At 44.9% G+C, this 20,062-nt stretch overlaps 2 protein-coding genes across 3 annotated transcripts; one reads left to right on the forward strand and one right to left on the reverse strand.

Moving 5' to 3' along the window:
• The first annotated feature begins 1 nt into the window (after nucleotide 1).
• On the forward strand, nucleotides 2–9,757 carry QPCTL (glutaminyl-peptide cyclotransferase like). Of its 2 annotated transcripts, XR_016271911.1 has the most exons (8): nucleotides 2–297; nucleotides 810–956; nucleotides 1,245–1,532; nucleotides 1,689–1,841; nucleotides 2,371–2,470; nucleotides 3,096–3,212; nucleotides 4,597–4,709; nucleotides 5,298–5,386. XR_016271911.1 is itself a non-coding variant. In XM_089479440.1 (7 exons), exons 1-7 carry the CDS (start codon nucleotides 67–69, stop codon nucleotides 5,441–5,443), a joined length of 1,182 nt encoding a protein of 393 aa, XP_089335566.1. In that variant the 5' UTR covers nucleotides 2–66; the 3' UTR covers nucleotides 5,444–9,757. The 2 variants fall into 2 exon arrangements, 1 of the variants encoding a protein (XP_089335566.1); XM_089479440.1 differs by lacking the exon at nucleotides 4,597–4,709 and having other exon boundaries at nucleotides 5,298–9,757.
• A 3,601-nt stretch (nucleotides 9,758–13,358) lies between these two features.
• Nucleotides 13,359–20,057, reverse strand: LOC149304583 (prolactin-releasing peptide receptor-like). Its single transcript, XM_089478699.1, has 3 exons — nucleotides 19,424–20,057; nucleotides 18,022–18,224; nucleotides 13,359–15,288 (listed from the first exon to the last, which is right to left on the reverse strand). The coding sequence occupies exon 3, from the start codon at nucleotides 15,274–15,276 to the stop codon at nucleotides 14,209–14,211; it is 1,068 nt and encodes a 355-aa protein (XP_089334825.1). The 5' UTR covers nucleotides 15,277–15,288; nucleotides 18,022–18,224; nucleotides 19,424–20,057; the 3' UTR covers nucleotides 13,359–14,208.
• Nucleotides 20,058–20,062: the final 5 nt, after the last annotated feature.

Consider the following 20,062-nt stretch of genomic DNA (forward strand, 5'->3'; position numbering starts at 1 on the left):
GTGCGTGGCCACGCCTCCCTGTGGCTTCCTCCTCGGTGGTCCAGGTGGAGGTGCGGCAGGTGGGCCATGCGGAAAGGGCCGCGCAGGGGCCGGTCTGGGATGGAGCCTGGAGCCGGAGGAGGCGGCCCCGGGGGGCCTTCCAGGCGAGGGCCTCCTCGGCTCCCCCTCCGCCGCTTTGGGCTCCCTCTGCTGCTCCTGGCCCTGGCTGCCCTGGCATCCCTCCTGGCGCTCTACCTGCTCCTCGGGGAAGAAGGGGCGGAACAGCAGCAGCAGCAGCCGCCGCCGGAGGCAAGACAGGTAAGCACCGCCAGGGGAGAGGGAAGCCCCAAGCCCATCATCCACTGGGAGTTGAAGAGGCAGGAGTCTGGGGAAGGAGCATGCATGGGTTGAGAGAGCACTCTAAAGCCCATCGTCCACCTGGAGATGGGGGAGGGCTATTGCAGGGCAGGGGAAGTGCATGAGGTGCAGAGAGGATTCTAAAACCCATCATCCACTGAGAGGCAGGAGAGGGCTATTGCAGGGCAGGGGAAGTGCATGGGGTGCAGAGAGGATTCTAAAACCCATCATCCACTGGGAGTGGAGAGGGCTCTTGCAGCGGCAGGAGTCTGGGAAGGGAAATGCATAAGATTGAGAGAGAGAGAGAGAGAGACCTAAAGCCCATCATCCACTGTTGCAGAGGAAGAGAAACGCAAAACGGCAAGAGAGGGAGCTGCCCATAAGTTTGCAAGGAGGCGATTCCAGGAATAGGGAGCAGCAAGGGGAAAAATACTCTCCTATAAATAACAACTGTCCATCTTTCTTCCCCGGAGGAGGAGCACAAGCCCCGGAGTTTGTCCAGCGCCCGGCTGAAGCGCCTGGCCTCCCAGGTGGATCTCCAGCGCCTTTGGAAAAGGTACCTGCAGCCCATGCTGGTTGAGAGGTACTCCGGCAGCTCTGGGAACCAAAGAGTCCGACAGGTGAGTTGGGGTCCAAAATCCACTCTCTGGACTATGATTCCTATCAAATTTCCCCAGTGATGAAGGATGATGGGATGCTGTTGCTGTTCTAAAATTATTGTGCCTTCTATATGCTTTGTATAAACTCTCAGGTCCTAAGGGACACCTGTTGCTATTCTAAATGGTTGTGCCTTCTAGACTTCTTCTATACTGGAGGATTGTGATTCTGGAACTCACTAGAACTCGAACCTTGGGTAACCTCATGATTGTGAGGTTCTTTGCATTGCAACCCTCCTTCTTTGCTCCTAGTTCATCACAGAAACGCTGCGAACGCTGGAGGCTTCTTGGCACGTGGAGCTGGACTCTTTCAAGGAGCGGACCCCTCGCGGCGCCGTGAGCTTTGCCAATGTGGTGGCAACGCTGGACGCGTTGGCGCCTTCCCGCCTGGTATTTGCCTGCCACTACGATTCCAAGTACTTCCAAAGCGATGAGCGCGGCCGGGCGTTCCTGGGCGCTACAGATTCGGCCGTGCCATGCTCGGTTTTGCTGGAGCTGGCGACGGCGCTAGACAAGGAGTTGCTGAAAGCCAAGACGCAGGTGAGGAGGACAGGAGGGGTGCTCAGTTGGAACCCATACTTGTATTATTGTTATGATAAAGAACGGCTATTAAAAAGATCTCGGTGATTCTTCCTTTTGTCCCGTTTTTCCTTGAATCACTGATTGAAATCTAACAAATGCTTCTCTGTGGTTTAGAGTCCCAAGGTGACGCTGCAGCTGCTCTTTTTCGACGGGGAGGAAGCCTTCAAGGAGTGGAGCGCAACCGACTCTCTCTATGGGGCACGCCACTTGGCTGAGCGCATGGCGCAAACTGCCCACCGCCCAGGCATCACCCAGCTCCAGGCCATCGTAAGTGCTGCTCTTTGCCAATGGCTTTGAAACAAAATGGTTTGGATGATGAGCAAAATCTCAGTCGTAAAACCTTCCCCTAGAGTTGGCAGAATGTCTTGAAAAAATTCTGGCTGAGGATTCTGGGAATTGTAGTCCAGAGAAGTTACTTGCCCAAGCTCTCTCCTTTTCCCTACTGCTTGCTGGGAATATAGGTTGAGTGTCCTTTACCTGAAATACTCCAAAAGGTCACTATCTCAGCCACATTTTTCATGGGTGGCTGAGATTGTGACAGTTTTGCTTTTTGATAGTTCAGTGTACACAAACCTTGTTTCATGCACAAAAATCATCCTATTGTAGAAAGTGACCTTTGGGATATGTGTGTAAGGTGTACATGAAACATAAATGAATTTTTTGTCCCTCTATGCAAAGACAGGTATTTTAAAATCCAAATGCTTCAGGTCCCAAGCATTTTGGATAAGGAAGACTCAGATGAGGAAATCTTTCCTACAGATCTCAAGGATGTTTTAACCTTCTTTCCTCTTTTCAGTCTCTCTTTGTCCTCTTGGATCTGCTGGGTGCGAGGCAGCCAACCATCCGAAACCATTTTCCTGCTACGGCCGGTTGGTTCGAAAGGCTTCTTGGCATTGGTAAGACGGTGAATCTTAAGGATGCACATATTTTATAAAAACATAGGGTTTTGGCATAGCGCAGCAGAGTTGGGTAACAAAACAGAGTTTTGGGTGGGGTGCGGGTATTGCTTTTAGGACAGATTACACTCTTGCCTTTCACCGGGGGATGGTTCCTTTTTAAATAAGAGTTAAAGTACATTACTTACTTTGACCCATAGATAAGTCGACTCAGTTTTTTGGGGGTCAGTTTTTTGACCTAAGTTAATCTAGACTGATACATGAGTATATACAGTAGTTTTTGGATCTTGCACTGATAGGAAGAAACGCAGAAGTTCCAAGTCCCATGTTATTAAATGGCAGCGAGATGAACGTGGGAGCATCAGCACATTGTATTTTATGTTGCCGCCATTTAATAATATGAGATGATGGATCTGTGCTTGGTAGAATTTGCAGATCAAGAGCCCACATATACAGAGGGCCTACAGTACGGTGCACTTTATCCCTTTTATTCCATTTTAAATTTAAAAGCTCTGTGCTTTGAACAGAATTGTTTTTAATTCGATTTAATTATTGGTTGACCAATCAGTCCATTATTTAATTCAAGCCACTTGGCAAGCCTGATCCCTTTTGTTGCCTTCCGCAGAGAAGCGTCTCCATCGACTAGGCCTCCTGGAGTCACACCCGCAGGAACAGCTGTATTTCCAGAGAGATCCCATCTACAGCCTCATTGAAGATGACCATGTGCCCTTCCTCCGGAAAGGTAGTTCCTTCTCATTCTCCTCTCTCCTTTTTCTCTCCTTGCCCTCTCTGCTTCCACTAGAGCTTGGAAAACATACATTTGTGGACTGCGACTCCCCAAATCTTCCAGCTAGTATGGCCACTGGGCATGCTAGCTTGGGGATTTTGGAAGGTGTAGTCCAAATCTTAAGCCCTCTTGCTGATCTATGCCCAACTCTCCTGTAATGTATGTATAAGTCCTTCTCTGGATACTATACAAGGAGTATCCAGTACCTCCTTGTGCAATAATTTCCCCCTGAATGTTCAACCATGGCTGGAAGGCATCTGGGTGCATCTTCCCATTCTCTCAATGCAAATATTAGCTGCATCATGCTGCCATTGTTCAGTTAGTGAATTAATTCTCCTGAATACCCACCACAAATCAATGGAGGAGCTTTATGTTCTGCCATTGTCCAATAGGATTTTGGCTCAAAGTAATTTTCCAGAGCTCTGTCCTCCACTCCTCATTTGACATTGTTAGGTGCCATCTAGTTGGCTTTGACTTACAGCAACCCTCTGAATCAGATACCACCAAGAGAGACCCTTTTATGAACTCTCAGGTCTTGCAAGCTCAGGCCCATGGTTTCCTTACCTGAGTCATTCCACCTTTAATGTGGTCTGTCTCTTTTCCTATTGCCTTCCACTTTACAGAACATTATCATATTTTCCAGCAAATTGCATTGTGTCATGATAGGCCCAAAGTATTATAGCCTTAGGCCCTCATCTGCACTGCAGAAATGATGCAGTTTCATATTGCTTTAACTGCCATGGCTCAATACTATGCAAATCTGGGATGTGTAGCTTTGTGAGATATTTAGCCTTCTCTGTCAGAGAGCTCTGGTGCTACGACAAACGACAAATCCAGGATTCCATAGCATGGCACCATGACAGTTAAAGCAATGTCAAACTGCATTATTTCTGCAATGCAGACAAGGCCTTTGTTTAGTCCTTCTGGCATCTAGTGAGAACTGAGGCTTAATTTGCTCTCAGACTCAGTTGCTTGTCTTTTCCCCCAGTCTTTAGTACCAGCAGCACTCTTCTCCAGTACATTTCCATTGAGTGGATTTTCCCTGCTGTCAGCTTTCTTCCCTGCCCAGCTGTCCATATCTAGAAACTGGCCTTCACCATTGCTGTTTGTGCTTTAACTATGCTGTTTATGACTGGGTTTTTAAAAAAGTTACAGCAGGGGAAACAAAGTTAGTTTTTAAAAAAGAGAAAAGAAATGAAAGAGGCAAGGTTCTGTTAATGATAAATCCAGAAGTAAGCCTGAGAAAATGGAGGAGGTGCTGTTCATTTACTTGCGTGTTTTTATGCAAGAGTGGACAACTGTGCAACCGTCTAATTAGTTTTTTGTTAACTACTTCCAGGCTGAAAAAAATTAAAAGCATGGAGAGTTGATTCCAGAAGGATATGGTTTGCATGATGGCATTTCTGGGGATACTAATAGTCTGATCTTGGAAGCTAAGCAGGGTCTGCTCTGGTTAGTACTTGGATGAGAGACCACCAATGAATACCAGGTGCTGTAGGCTATATTGCAAAGGAAGGAAATGGCAAAACCGCCTTACCTAAGAAAACCCTATGACATTTCATAGGCTTCCTATAAGTCAATAGGCAACTTGAAGGCACATACACACACAAACTTAGGATAGGCAAGTCACACTCTCTCAGTGTTTGAAGTAGGCAATGGCAAACATCCTCAGAATAAAGCTTGCCACCACCCGGAAAAAAAACTAGGATAGAGTCCCTAAAATGGCAGTGACTTGAAGGCACATAATAACAACAACAACAAATTATGATGTTTAAATCCGTTACTTTTTTCTTATGAAAACATGTTCTCTCCCTCCTTTTTTGCACGTTGGAACACATTTAGCCATGTAATCTTCATAGATCACCCTGAACTTTGGTGATCCATCTTCAAAGCTGTCTTGCAGTCTTAAGAACGAGCAAGTTGCCTTTTTAAAAAAGAAGAGTAGATTGTTTCAGAAAGTTGCTCAGTGGAATAATCTTGCATTTTCATGGAATTGCAAATGGTCTTCAACGTATGTATTTGTGTTTGCCTTTCTGAAAGGTGTTCCCGTCCTTCACCTCATTGCCACCCCTTTCCCTGATGTCTGGCACACGATGGAAGACACAGAGGCAAATCTCCATCCACCCACCGTCCAGAACCTATGTAAGATCCTGGCTGCTTTCCTAGCAGAGTATCTGCACCTGTAAGCAGATGCAACCCATTCAGTGCTGATAACCTGAGACACGATAGGACAAGAGCGCACAACAACCACAGAGGATACCTGTTACAAGAATTATATAAGTGCCTACCAGGGATTTGATCTGTGACTACATAAAACAAATTTTGGCTTGCAATCTAAGGGGAATGTGTGATAATGGGACAATCTATATGTACTTTGGGGAAACGATGAACTCCTGTCTGGCATACTGAGTCCTGCAGAAAGTGTGGCCAAGCAACCAAGAGGACTACTGTCTGTAGGTGGAATTGCCAAGTTGCCACAGATTAAGAAGGCAAGAAGGAACAGTGTCGGGAAAAGACTCAAAAGACTTCTTCCTTCCCTTGATAATTTTTTTTTGGACCGAACAAGAGTTGCCAAAGATATGGAGAAGGACATCTCTCTCTCACTCCTTGTAGGAGTGTCTTGGGCTGCCCAAGCCCAGTGTGGTTTATGGCTTGTTCTCATAGCCCAGGGATGGGCAAATCCTCTGATGCTGATGAACTGCAACTCCCAACACTCCTCAGCATTGTCTATACTTGCTAAGGGGGGAAGAGGGAAGAAATGTCAGACAATAAAGATGTGGCTGCTCTGGGCTCCCAGGGGAAGGAAAAGGAGAGTGCACTCCATTAGTGAGCGCATCCCCGCTTCTTTTCCCTTTTCAGCTGAGATTGGCTGTTTCTTCATTATCTGAGTTCTCTCTCTCTTACAAATAAACAACAAGGACCCTTTTTAGACTTCCATGTAGTCCAGGGACTATTCAGCAAGATCCACACTTTGCCCATCCCCATTGCAGCCCTCCTTGGCTTGCAAATCCAACAGGGTACACATTGCTAAAAATAATAATCTTGCACAACGTTCCCTTCCTCAGCCATTTTGTACTGGGAGACCTCATTTCATGGCTGCGTCCTAAAATTGTCCAAATGCTCCATCACTTCACAGTTTCACAGATCTTTGGACTGTGATGGAAGCAGTGTGCCATCCAGGATGGTCTCAGCCACCTATCTCTGCCCATGTTCTGTTTTTTATACCCAGGAAAACAGGTCTCTACTCTTTTTAAAACACATTGTCCGGCCTGAAGGCCTTTTCAGGTGTAAAGAAATTGCCATATGTGGAAAGTGTCATAGGTGGAGATAAATGGTAAGGTTTCTCACCAGCTATGGCTGGAGTCTCACCATGCCAGCATAACTGGGTAGTTCCAATGAGGGTACTTTTTACATACTTAGATTAAGAGGTATTCAGTACCTGCTTCACTCCACAGTGCAGAAATCTGACTCAAAGGCTGGTTGGTACACCGGGCACCAAAAGCCATTACAACTTCTCTTGTATGGGAATGGATCTCAGTTTATATAGAGGGAACGCTGTAACCTGTGGAGTATGTCTGAGTCCTACTCAACTCACAGCAGAGACCAGAGAGGGAAGAAAGAGGTGCTATTTCTTAATGCTCAATGTTTGAGCATTAGCATAACTGGGAGATAGAGAACGATTCTGGACTAGTATTTTCACCCCAATGCTAGCTTCCAGATAATACTGTCTCTTCTCCCCCTTAAATATCAGGTGAGCATTATGTAGTTTTTCCAATTTCCGGTAACCTGCAATGTTACTATTTATTTTTCCATTTTAAAGATACTGCTAGCATCTCTTGCTCCTGCTTGTCTTGACTAGACCTCTTCCATTCCTCTCTTGCAGACAAATCTTAATAAGCAAATGTTTCAGTAAACGTTTCTTCTTTCCAATCCTTTGCCTGGTGCTATGTTTTTGGCCAGTTTGTTGGGAAGGGTCAGCGGTAATGTCTCCATAGAGCAAGCATCCACCATCCACAGGTCACTTTATTGGGCAACATGTTGCAAAAAAACAGTGGGAGGGACAGGGAAAGAGAAAAGGGTTTTTAAAAAGTGGACCTGATCTTAAAGTCTTTACGTGGCCAACATGCCTTGATAGGGAAACTATGTAATTCAGCCTTAGGTTGCATAAGTATTTTCAGCGGCTGCATCGCCACAAAAAGGTGCAACATGCCTTTGCCACCAAGAGGCAGCACTAGTGCATAGGTGTGCCAACATGAAAACATGGCACGGTTTTTGTAATAGGTGTTGGTTTTCCCAGTTTAGAGAAAATAGAAGGCTTGCAGGCCAGGGATGTAACTACAGGAGTAGGCTGAATTCTATGCCTGCAGCAAAGTTTTCCTTCATTTCCCAAATTTCTAGCTTGTCTGTGGGAGAGCATTGGTGCTTCGGTTCTGTGTATTCAAATAGTTTCTGACTTATGGCAACCCCAATATGAACTTATAATTGAGTTTTCTTGGCAAGATTTGTTCAGAGGAGGCTTGCCAATGAGTTCCATGAATGAGCGGTGAATCGAACCCTGGTCTCCAGAGTCACAGTCCAATGCCCAAACCACCAAACTACAAACCCCAGCATCCTGTAGGATAGAATCATGACAGTTAATGTGGTTTCAAACTGCTTTAATTCTGCAGTGTGAATACACACTCAGCCATATGGCAGGTTTCTACGTTTGTCAACATAACTCTGGGATAGAGTCTAGCACTTTAGAAAACACCTTTAAAATCCAGACTACAATCTGGAACAGACACGGAAGCCATGGCTGCTACTTATCCTCCTGCCAAAGATGCCCTCTTCATTGGCTTTCTTTGTATTGTAATACATTCTGCAACAGGTATTTCAGATTTGTTTCTGAATCTGAATCTACATTTCTGTCAACCGGGGACATTTGCTCACGAACCCATTTGACTTAACCAACCCTTGATGCAATTTGCCTGATTGAATCGCTTGGTAGCTGTTCCAAAAACCTTTTCAGATCGGCTCTTGAATATTCCATCTTTAAATGCATTGCTGTTTTCTTCCTTCTTTTAAGTCTTCAATTGTCATTAGACGCTCCCTTCTCTTCTTTGGAATAATAAGCGTGGCATTTGAATGCCGTTTCTGTGCCATAATGGCTCTTTTGCTGTTATCTGGAACGCGGCTCCTCCATCATGTTCCCAGAGAGGCAATTTCAATCAATTATTTTGCTTCGGAGTCTGAAGATTCTTCATTTAGAGAGGGCCTATTTTGTGCTGGAATAGTGCTTTATTTTTCTCCTTTTGAAGAGACAGAAAAGAATTACCTTCAAAAAGAAGTGCATAAAACCAATTTGCAGTTATGTACACTACAAGCAAAAAAAATATGACCATTATTACCGCACCTACTTTTCAACTCTCCTTTCCTCCTCTTGATGGCTATGACCAAGGAATTTAATATCCATTACCTACAATGTAAAAAATCTTATTAATAGTTTCCCTAACTTCATAGTACCCCTTTTCAGCTTTAATTTTCTGGACCCAAAGCCCCCGTTTGTCCCACCATTTCCTTTCCTTTATTGGACCATTATATTTTCCTTTCCTCTTCCTTAAATCATCAAATAGGAGACATTTTGCAATGCGATGCGGCCAATTTTTTTCCTACCCAACACTGTTGATTTTTCCTTCTGGGTTAGCAAAATCTAAAGGCTAGATTAAACATGTTTTTCCAAATGGATATTAGTTTTTGTGACTGCTGTCACCCCATATCATTTCTTAGGATGTCTGGGGCTGATGGGTTTTGCAGTTGAATAAGATCCAGGGGCCTTATCCTTGACAGTAATGTCAGGAGAGGTTTCGTAGTTCCCTGAAGGCTCAGGATGAAACGCAAGGAAAGGAAAATCTATACATTCAAGGGAAATTAAGGGTCAGTTTTATAAGCAGTGGTTACTGCCCTCAGGAAAAGTTCTGGGCCTCGTCTCTGATGTCTTTTCTTTCACCTTTTAATTAAAGAAAGCCGAGTCTTGCTCTTTTTTTAATTAAGAAGATGCTAAAAAACAACTCAAGCTGGCAGCTTGCAGTTATTCAATAAAAGTAACATTTGCTCTGACCTGGGATTATTCAGATCAGTAAGCAGAAAGGCATTTTGAAGGATGATTTGCAAACATATTAATTTAGGAGGGAAAACATTATTATTATTATTATTATTATTATTAGAATGTTATTTTATAAAGATTAAAAAAAACAGCTGATGTTCATGCTATTTTGACATTGGCTTAGGATGACACATCTACCATTCTCTCTTTCAACCTGGCCCATAAAATGTTTCGTTATTGGCTTTGTGCATTTCTCCTTCTTTAATATGTATCAAGGAATTTGTGAACCCTGGCCCTTATTTGTCAATGTGGCTGTTTGCAAGAAGAAGGGCACTGGAAGCGAGCCGAGGGTCCCATTTTCTTCAGGTGGGGTTGGGATGAAATAAACGAAATCCTGAAATTTGAACGATTGCTCTTTTGAAGAGAGGAAGGTGGCACCGAAGAACTTGGGAAGAATGGATCTTCAGCCTTTCCAGCACCTTGGACAGACCTTGGTGGTTGTTGTGTGCCTTCATGTTGTTTCCAACTTATGGCAACCCTAAGATGAACATATTGTGGAGTTTTCTTGGCAAGATTTGTTCAGAACAGGTTCCCCTGAGGCTGAGAGAGTGCGACGTGCCCAAGGTCACCCAGTGGGTTTCATGGCCAACGTGGAAATGGGCTGAGGCCATTATCCTGGACCTTCATGCGCCCGCCAAGTGTTTTGGACTTCAGATCCCAGAAGCCCTTACCAGTTTAGCCAGCGGTCAGACATTTGGGGACCTGAAATCCAAAATACCCGGAGGACCAAAGTTTGAGAGCGATTGAACCATGTTTTGTTCTGCATTGTCACTTCAGCAGATGGAAGTGGCAGTTGGCCTTCTGTCCAGCAGAAGGACCCGAGAAGACCCTGTGTCTTGTGTCCCATGTCTGCAAAGGTAATGATAGGAGCATCAATCCCAATGATCTGAAGAGGAGCTTCATGCCATCCTATGAGTATCTTTGTGCCCATGATATGAGCTTTCAGGATACCACAGTAAGTTTTCGCCCACAGCATTAAGAAGCCACCATTTGTCATGCAGGATCGTATTTTGTCCTGCAAAAGAGGCTGTACATTCCTAGCATGTCTGCTGCCTGCTTTTGGGAAACGGTTGCTGTTTTGGAGACCAGTGCCAGGGACCCAGTTGCTCCTCCTTGCTCAATTTGCACCTTTTTGAACAACGCACACTTCCAGCATCTTCCCCTGACAAGGAGGCTGACCCCGTCAAAGGCTGTTTCAAGATCCGCCGGTTCTTTGGAGAAGCAAAGGAAGAATTAATTGCCACCAGAGCAATGTTTTCCTCCCTTGTGATACTTGTAAAGTCCATCTCATCTCCTTTCTCATTAACCTGTGGCTTCGTCTGCGGACGAAGGGAAGGCTGTAGCAAACCTTGCCAAGAAAACCCCAGGAGAGGGTTGTCATACGTCAGAAACAACTTGAAGGCACTCAACAACAACGATAACCACTGTTTGGTGCTAGAATTCAAAGACATAGCTATGTTAGTCTGTAGAATCAGTATGCAGAGAGGTCTTGGAGCACCTTTGAGACTCACTGAAAAAAAGACATTGGCAGCATGAGCTTTCCTAGACTTCAGTCTACGTCTCTCAAAGGTGCTCCAAGATCTCTCTCTGTACTGTTTTGTGCATTTAGGATGTTATAGTACTGATCGACAGTGAGATACGGCAGCCCCAAAAAATCAATGCAATTCTGTGCAATTCAGGAGTCTGATGTCGAGGGAAATATTAGCGCCACTGGACTCTGCATTTGGTCAGGGCAAAGAAGACCAAGGTGGATGGTGGAAATGGGAAGAAGGAGGTCGATAGAGCTTGCAAGACCTCTCTTTTTAGACAAGGGACGGCGCTTGTCACTTCAGTTGCCATGTCTACGGCAGTTCTCCAAATTATCTCAATTGCAGCATTTCAGTGTTTTATTTTTCTTTCTTTCCCTGGCTGAGTTTCTCGATGGTCTCCCTAGATTCCCAAAGCCGCTGTGATCCTCTTTCCAGCTGGTTCTCAGGAGGTCCGAGTAACAAAAAGGTTGGGGTTAGTAAGATGTTGGCTTACTGCACATCATGGCAGCAACCCTATCTATAGCCTCTTCTTCCTCCTCTGAAAAAGCATCCTCATTCATATCCACCTACATTCTGTCTTTTCTGGTCCTGATGCGCAGAAAAAGTGAGCATATCCAGGGGTCACTATGTTGGCCATACAACAAAATGCAATAACATCCAAAACCCATGAAACAGCCATATCTTTCTTGTGTGTATGTGTGCTGTGTGCCTTCAAGTTGCTTCCAACTAAGTCCAATCTATCATGGGTTTTTCTCACCAAGATTTGTTCAGAAGGGTTTTTTCTTTACCTCCTTCAGAGGCTGAGAGAGTGTGACTTGCACAAGGTCAAGGGCTTCATGGCTGAGCAGGAATTGAACCTGGTCCCCAGGTTCAATAATGGTTCAATAATGGCCTAAGAAAGGTATCCCGAGACATACTATGCTGGCTCAGGATACCTTTCTTAGACCGTTATTAGGACAACCAAAATGCACAAAATCCATGTTGCAAGCTTTCGGAGCTCCACTGGCTTCTTCGTCAGGGAAAAGTGTTAAAAACCATATAGGAGAAAGAAAAAATATGACGATGTTAGAAGCAGAAGCCTACATTTTGTCAAGATGTAGTTGTTCTCAGTTAAGATGGTATGGAGGGATATTCATGCAGGCAGGCCATTCCTCTTTATGTGGTTCTGCTACTTTACTTACCTTCCTGTTTGGTTCTCATTGCTTGCAAAATGTAGTAGCATTCGGCACAAGACAGCGCTGGTGTCTTCCTTTGCATTCCCACACTAAAGTTCTCAGGCTGGATCCACACTGCAGAATTAATGCAGTTTGACACTACTTTAACTGCCACGGCTTAGTGATATGGCGTTCGTACCCTTGTGAAATACTTAGCCTTCTCTGTTAGAGAGATGTGTTGCCACTACAAACTACAAATCCCAGGATTCCATAGGATGGTGTCAAACTCCATTATTTCTGCAATGTGGCAGCAGCCTGCTTCTAAGTCTGAAATTCTTGGCAGCATCTGGTTTTGGGAAGCGAGATTGTTGGGCGACATGTGCCCACTTTGGTCTGATGAGCAGAGCACATATGTCCTTAAGCATCAAAAGATGGCAACAGCTTCTGTTATCTTCAGAACACATTTAATACTTCCACTATGGTGGCAGCTGACAAAACATATTGGGTAGCGGGCAACAAAGATTGGCGATGCAGGAGGTGATGGAATGGAACACAAGGCGGCTGAGCCAAAAAACGGGCTCCCAGATTGAAATTGCACAAATTGGAGTCTCAGCAATGGCAGAAAATAGAGTGCATTGCTTTGCTGAGTTTAGGACTCTTCCAAAAGTCAAGACAGATGCCTTTCTCATGCTTGCTGCTTGCACTCACTGGGAAAGTCACTTGCAGATCTACACTGTACAGCTGCAGAAATCTGATACCACTTTTAATTGCCTTAGGTCCATCCTATGGAAACTTGGGATCTCTAGTTGGAGTGAGATAGTTGGATTTCTCTGCTAGTGATGTGTCTCAAGCGACTGGACTAAAACAGTGGTTCTTAATCTTTGGTCTTCCAGACATTTTGGATTTCAGATCCCATTTTCATTTATCTTTGGGCCAAGATGGCTGGCGCTCTGGGGAGCTGAACTCCAAAACACCCAGAAGATTAAAGTTTGAGAACCACTGGACTAAAGTCCTCTAGAAGAATATTCCAAAGTCCCTCTCCAAACTATAAATCCCTGGAGTCTGTAAGGCGGAGCCATAATAAGTTGAAAGGGTATCCAATTGCTAGAACTATAGCAGTGTAGATATATACTGATATTCTGCATAACTAAGGCTGCTGCCACACTGCAGAATTAATACAATTTGGCACAGCTTTAATGATGATGATTATTATTACCATTATTATTTTATTTCTTACCTTCCTCTCCTCAAGGCTCGAGTTAGGCTACAACATAGATTAAAATACATACAACCATTTAAGCATGTAAAAACATGGTTAAAACATTGTTAAACCAGCCGGAAAAATTCAGTATTGTTTCTGGAGTTCGCCGGGTGTCAATTGTGGTAATCCAAAATCCAAAAAGTATTATCCATTTTCCATCCACTGCAAAGGTTACCTTCCACTTCACTTTGCCAGTCTGTGGATTCCTCATTCAGTTATTACCACTGTGACTTCGGTTTCGGTGCCTGGGCTTCTTTGCTCTTCTCAGAAAGCTTTATTGTATTTACAAAAGCCTTTCTAGTTCTTTCTCTCCCATTTTTTTCGGGCCGCTTCTTAGTGATTTCTTTGCCCCGAATGAGCCTGGAATAGATAGCCGGAGAGAAAAGGCCATCCTATTGTCCTCACTTCAATTCACACTTCAAAATGGAATTGATCCTCGCTTGTTCTGCCTTACTTCAAAAACCATCCTGTGTGTTCCTTTGCATTCCTTATGAGAGCCAAATGCAACATCTGTGTGTTGTTTCGAGATAGTGAAGTGCCAAAGGGAGCATAAAATTAAAAGTTGGAAATTTAAATTTTGGACTTATTTTGTGTTAGCTTCAGGTATACATTCTGCAATATCTCTTGCTTCAAAACAGCACACAGATGTTGTGAGGATATTTATATAGGATATTAGAAAAGCGTACAGTTTTTCTGGACACTGGGTGCTGCACCCACAAAAACACAGCCCTGCAAACATATCCAAGGGTAGCAGTATGTCGGGCGGTCCGTGTAACCTTTATCAGTGTGAGTATTGACACACCAGCTGAGGTCCTTGCTTCTGTAGGTGAGATGGACATTGGCCTGAGCCTCGTCTTCTTGCTACTCACACTCTGGTTGTGTCAGGGACCAGGCTGAGGCAGGTGTTGGCTTGGGCTGACTTGGAAGAGAGCGCATGGCCATCACGGATGTTCTTCCTCCGGCAGAAGACGAGGCGAAGGTGGGCTCTGAACTTGTGGTGGAGCGAGGCATAGATGAACGGGTTGTAGCAAGCTGAGCTCATGGCAGTGAAGTGGCAAGAGAGCTGGACCACATTGATGTACCTCTTGCTCAGGATGGAGAAGTCCGGGTCCAGGTCACGGAGGAGGTTGAGGACCTGAAGAGGCATCCAGCACAAAGAGAAAGCTAAGATGGCGGCCACCAAGAGGACGAAGGCCTTGCGCTTCTGCTTGTTCCACTGAGCCTGGCTGGAGTTGGCCAAGCCCGAAATGTTCCGGCGATGAAGATGGGCCAAGATGGAGCAGTAGGAGATGGTGACCGCCAAGAGGGGGACCATGTAGCTGATGAGAAGCATGGCACAAGAGTAGACCAGCCGCTGGCTCTCCATTTGGCTCCAGAACTCCTCACAGATGAACAAGTTGTGCCCAGTGCTGCTGAGATCCAAGTAGACCGAATTAATGGAAGGTGGAGTGGCCAGGGCCAGAGACACCACCCAGATGCCGGCCACCACCAGACCGCAGTACCACAAGGAGATACGCCTCCGGACGGGGTAGGCCACCACCATGTAGCGGTCTATGGCAATGGCTGCGAGGGAGAGGGCCGAAACGTAGACCGTGGCCGCCTGGAGGAGGATGACAGCGTGGCACATGGCTTGGCCAAAGAGCCAGCCATGCGGCTCAAAGGCGTACGAGACAGTTGGCGGCACGCAAGCCAGGCACATCAAGAGGTCACCCACTGATAGGTTGCCCAGGAAGAAGTTGGTGGCGTTGTGGAGCTTCTTGTCAGCCATGATGGACAAGATCAAGAAGGAGTTGCCCAGGAAAGCCATGGTCACCAGGAGGCCGTAGAAAGGGATGAAGAGTGGCTTGAACCTCAGCAGAAGTTGGAGTCCGACGAAAGCGTCTTCTCTTTCAGAAAGTGTCCAGTTGTGTGGGAAAGTCGTGTTGGGCTCCATAATCCAATTCCTCTACAGAGGGAAGAGAAGACAAGGTTTAATTAATTAATTAATTAATTTGTTTTATTTATATACCGCTATTCCAAAGATCATAGCGGTGAACAGCAAGTAAGCTAATTAGCAAGTAAGCTAATTTGCCCCCAACAGTCTGGGTACTCATTTTAGCGACCTCGGAAGGATGCAAGCCTGAGTCAAGCTTGGGCCCTTTTGCTGGTCTTGAACTCGCAACCTTGTGGTCTTGAGTGAATGGCTGCAGTACAGGCATTTAACCACTGCGCTACCAGGTTTATTATGAGGCCATGAAAAAGAAAGTTCCCTTCCTTGAAAAGGAGAGGACTCAACAACTCAGTGGAGGAGGAAAAAATATTATCATTGGCTACATAAATTGTAAATACATTGGATAAATAACTAAATTATTGAATCATAGAATGACGGAGCTGGAGGAAGAGACCACAAGGGCCATCTTGTTCAATCCTCACCAGGCAGGAACACACAGCTAAAGCCTTCTCTAGAGATACCCAACCAGCCTCTGTTTGAAGACCTTCAAAGAAGAAAAGTCCACCATCACCTTCCAAGGAAGTCCATCCAGCTGCCTGCCCTACCTGTTGCTGGATGGTGGATGATGGTTTTTGTATTCCAATGCATCTGGAATCTGGCTTAGAACCAGAGACAGCTATCCTTCTGTATGGCAGATTTGAAGGCGCAGTCACATTTCCCATATGCCTTAGTCTGAGTGATGATCGTTTTGAGCAAATTGGTTGCAATTAAAGGCCACTGGGTATTCAGTGCCATTATTTTTTCTCCCTCTTTTCTTTAACAGCAACAGCGATCAATCTTTGAACTGCTTCTCTTTGAACAGAAAAAAGAAGCGTGGCAGGGAAAGCACAAGCAGCAGAGTGGAGGTTTTCTGAATCTCGGTGGGTTATTTTGTCCCCAAGGAAAGTAAATTGGTTGCTTCTTGTAGCAACATCAGAAAATGGCTGGGTTGGACCTGAAGGGTTGATCGATCCAGGTTTTCTTTTCTCTACAGTGTAGAAAATGCCTTACAAAACACGAATCCTTACAAAACCTGGTCGATGAGAGAGAGGCCCTTCTCAATGCTCCTAGACTTTGGGACTTGCTTCTTTGGATAACTCCCTACTTGGTCTCCTTCTGCCACCAAGCAAAAAACATTTTCATTTTGACAGGCAATCGGGATTGACTGCAATGGCTTTTTCATCATGTATTGTTTTGTTGTTGTTTTTAAATATCCTATATTTTTAATGGATTTTTAAAGTTATATATAGTCAGCTCTCTGTATCCACAGATTCTTTATCCACGGATTCAACAACCCACGGCTTGAAAATATTCAAACAAATATAAATTCCAGAAAGGAAAACTTGGTTTTCCATTTTATACAAGGGACACCATTTTATTGTGTGTTCACATTTAATGGGGCATAAGCATTCACAGATGTTGGCATCCACTGGGGTCCTGGAACCAAACCCCAAGGGATGCCCACTGCAGATTGATCAATTGCATTTTAAGATAACTTTTACAGTCTAAAAGTATCCGCTGGGATTTGGTTCCAGGATCCACCATGGATACCAAAATCTGTGGACCATCCAAACTTTAACAGATGAAAACTGGGATGCATATGGCCAAGCAATGCCAGAGTATGATAAAGATGGTGAAAGTTTTTTAATGGAGAAGAACAATCTAGCCAAGAGAATCTGCAGCAGTTTGCTTTTGCCTGAGTCTACTGGGAAAGGAAAGACTCTGCTTCCACCTTCCCTCTGGGTTCACGGTAAAATTAAACTACCTTTTGCACTTTGAATGCAGCTTGCAGCAATGGAATAAGCTGAGCACGAAGGGATGGGAGGAGGAGAGAGAAAGCAGGACACTTCCAACAAGGGAGAATGGGAATTGTAGTCCAGGAACAACTAAGTGTCCAACACTTGCTATGGGAACAGAGAATGGGAAAGGTCCAAGGTTAGCTGTTTCCTTGTAGAATGTGAAATGTTTCCTTTAATCCATAAGGAACAGTCACAATTGTTGTGTCCACAGATCTGACACACTTTGCCACCCAAATGCGTCTGAAAACAGGGCACAAAGGATGAGATGCTTGAGACAGCATTGCAAAACAGTTTGTAGGGTGCAAAACTGAGTGAATCAAGCACAAGGGTTAAAATAGCAACCTCACAATATTGCACAATTCAGCACTGGTGGTAATGTAGTTGTTCAATGCAGTTCCTTTTCTTTTTCTACCCATAAGAAGGAAAAACCCATTGAAATAGGTGCTGTTCCAACCCAGTAGATCCCATTTTCCTCCCCAAACTGGAATGATGGTTCTAGATATTCCACCCATCCACCCAGTTCTTTATTCCTTCTGCAGATAAAAAACCAAGAGGTCCACAGCACACCAATGCTAACAACATCCCAATGTTCATCCCCCATAACACCTGTGACTTCACTCTCTTGCTGGAAAAAGAAATACTAATTTCCAATATGCATTCTTTTCCTCTGTAACAAACCCAGTGGGAGACCATTTGGATCTGACCCTTTCCTGCCTTCTCTTCTAACCCCTTCTCAAGTGTAACCACACTAAATAACTCTGCTTCCCTCTGTATATATACATACACGTACCAACAAAACCGAGGACTCGCAATCCCACCCATGCTCTCTTTGTCTGCAGGTTTTGAGTGACAATTGTCAAAAAAAAGGAAGAGGGTTAGAAGCATGGGAATGCAACACTGCTGTACTTACCTGGAGTGCTTTGGGAAGGGAGAGGTCACATCCAAACTGAAGACTGTGGCAAGCTCATCCTAGACACATTCTGCATGACGCTCCTTCTGCATGGGGCTTCCTTTTCCTCTGACCACTAGGTCCCCTTTGGATGAAACTCATGGCTGTTCCTTTTCTCTCTTCTCCTCCTTCTTGGGAAGCTGGTGCTCAGTCGGTAACCCTCACTTTGCCAGAGACGTGCACAGCAGCAGAAAGACCATCGTGAGATCAAGCCCAAGCAGCTTCATCAAGAATCCAAGCACAGCCTTGCTGGAACTGATTTAAAAAACACTGGGGAGCTCAGTGCTGGAATGTGGAAATAAAAGAGGCGGTACCCCTGAGCATGTGCCGAGGGCATTTCCCTCTCCGCAAGGCTCGGCTTGACCATCTTTGCAAGGTTTAACCCTCATGCCAGCTTGAACTTGGAAAACTCAAGCCCTCTTGCCTCCCAATCTTCTTTTAAGCATCAGCTGCCAGATTAGAAGGATGCTAATAGCATCTTTGCATTTAATATGCAGTGGTGGTATTTTTTAAAATTGGATTTCAACTCCTAGCATTCCTCCCTATTGGCTTTGCTGGCTCAGGCTGATGGGAACAACAGTCCAACAACAGCTGGAGGATGCTATGATTCCCAGCCCATCTTTACAAGAATCTTGTCAGAAAGAGGGAAGAAACAGAGATGAAGAGGGCAGCTTTTCCCAGCCTGGTGCCCTCAGACATAGAATCATAGAATCACAGAATCGTAGAGTTGGAAGAGACCACTAGGGCCATCCAGTCCAACCCCCTGCCATGCAGGAAATCACAATCAAAGCATCCCCGACAGATGGCCATCCAGCCTCTGTTTAAAGACCTCCAAGGAAGGAGACTCTATCACCTTCCGAGGAAGTGCGTTCCACTGTCGAACAGCCCTTACTGTCAGGAAGTTCCTCCTAATGTTCAGGTGGAATCTCTTTTCCTGTAGCTTGCATCCATTGTGGATAACACCCCCACACACACATTGACGGGGATGATGTGAGTTGTAGTCCAGCATATGCAGACCAGGCTGCCAACGGAGAAGAGACTGGCTCAGCCTGAGGCTAGTAATTTTATGACAGATGAAATCTGGATTGTGAATTTCCAGCTCAACAGATTCTCACTTTTCTTAAGCATCCTGCGGCACAAGAGCCTCTCGGTACAATAAATATAAACCAGGAGCAACCAGCAAAAGTTTAATTTGATTTTGTTCACAATCCTTAGGGATTTAGGGTGCATAACAGATTAACAAAATTCACAGAACCCTGGGCTTTTCATGTCACCAACTCTTGCCTTAAGAGTTTCTTTTTTTAGATTTTGATTTAACATCTGAGTATGTCTTTCTAATAAGATTGTGTTAAATTTTACTCACCAGAGAGCAAGATGATTATAGATGTCTATCAGACATTTTGGACTTGAATCAATCCTATCACCAGGGAGTAGATGGGAGGAAGAGAGTTCATATACTAAAGAGAAGCAAGGCCTATGACACTTTGAAGACTTAAGGTATTTGACTTGGCGCATTTCACGAATTGCCTTTATGGTGCCACAAGACTTTTCCTTTGGTTTGGCTTCTGTTCCCCTCTCTCTCATCTGGGTCCTGCTGACGCCTTGCTGGGCATTGATAATGGCTGCTCTCTCTTCTTGGAGCTCCATATGGACAAATCATTCCTCAATGCAATGGAAAAACATCATCTTCACCTGATCATCGACACAAAATTAAGTTTGCAGAAATACAGGCACAAGGCTGGGGGCAAGAAAGGTTTGCTCAGATAGATTTCTGAAACTCAAAGTACCAGGGCAGTCTACCAGAAAGCATCACTGGAGAGCACTTCCATGCTTTGCTTGGGGATTTCTGAAAGGCACCTCTTCCTCCTCACCAACCCCAGCAGCATGCCAGGCTGGATCAGAGCCAGGAAAAGTTACTTTTTTATGGCCTTCGCAGAATCCCCCATCCAGTATGGACAGCTGGAGGATTTGGGAGGGTATTGTCTGAAAAACATAGGTGGTG

This window comes from Sceloporus occidentalis, unplaced genomic scaffold (assembly GCF_023333645.1).
Source record: "Sceloporus occidentalis isolate IW3139 unplaced genomic scaffold, rSceOcc1.0.p SCAF_13, whole genome shotgun sequence".
In the NCBI taxonomy this organism is placed as follows: Eukaryota; Metazoa; Chordata; class Lepidosauria; order Squamata; family Phrynosomatidae; genus Sceloporus; species Sceloporus occidentalis.

Excerpts from the sequence above, each read along its gene's own strand:
- QPCTL (XM_089479440.1), top strand. The coding sequence starts at position 67 with ATGCGGAAAGGGCCGCGCAGGGGCCGGTCTGGGATGGAGCCTGGAGCC. Across the intron at positions 298-809 it reads CGCCGCCGGAGGCAAGACAG|GAGGAGCACAAGCCCCGGAG; the intron begins GTAAGCACCGCC and ends TCTTCCCCGGAG. Across the intron at positions 3,213-5,297 it reads TGTGCCCTTCCTCCGGAAAG|GTGTTCCCGTCCTTCACCTC; the intron begins GTAGTTCCTTCT and ends CCTTTCTGAAAG.
- LOC149304583 (XM_089478699.1), bottom strand. The coding sequence starts at position 15,276 with ATGGAGCCCAACACGACTTTCCCACACAACTGGACACTTTCTGAAAGA.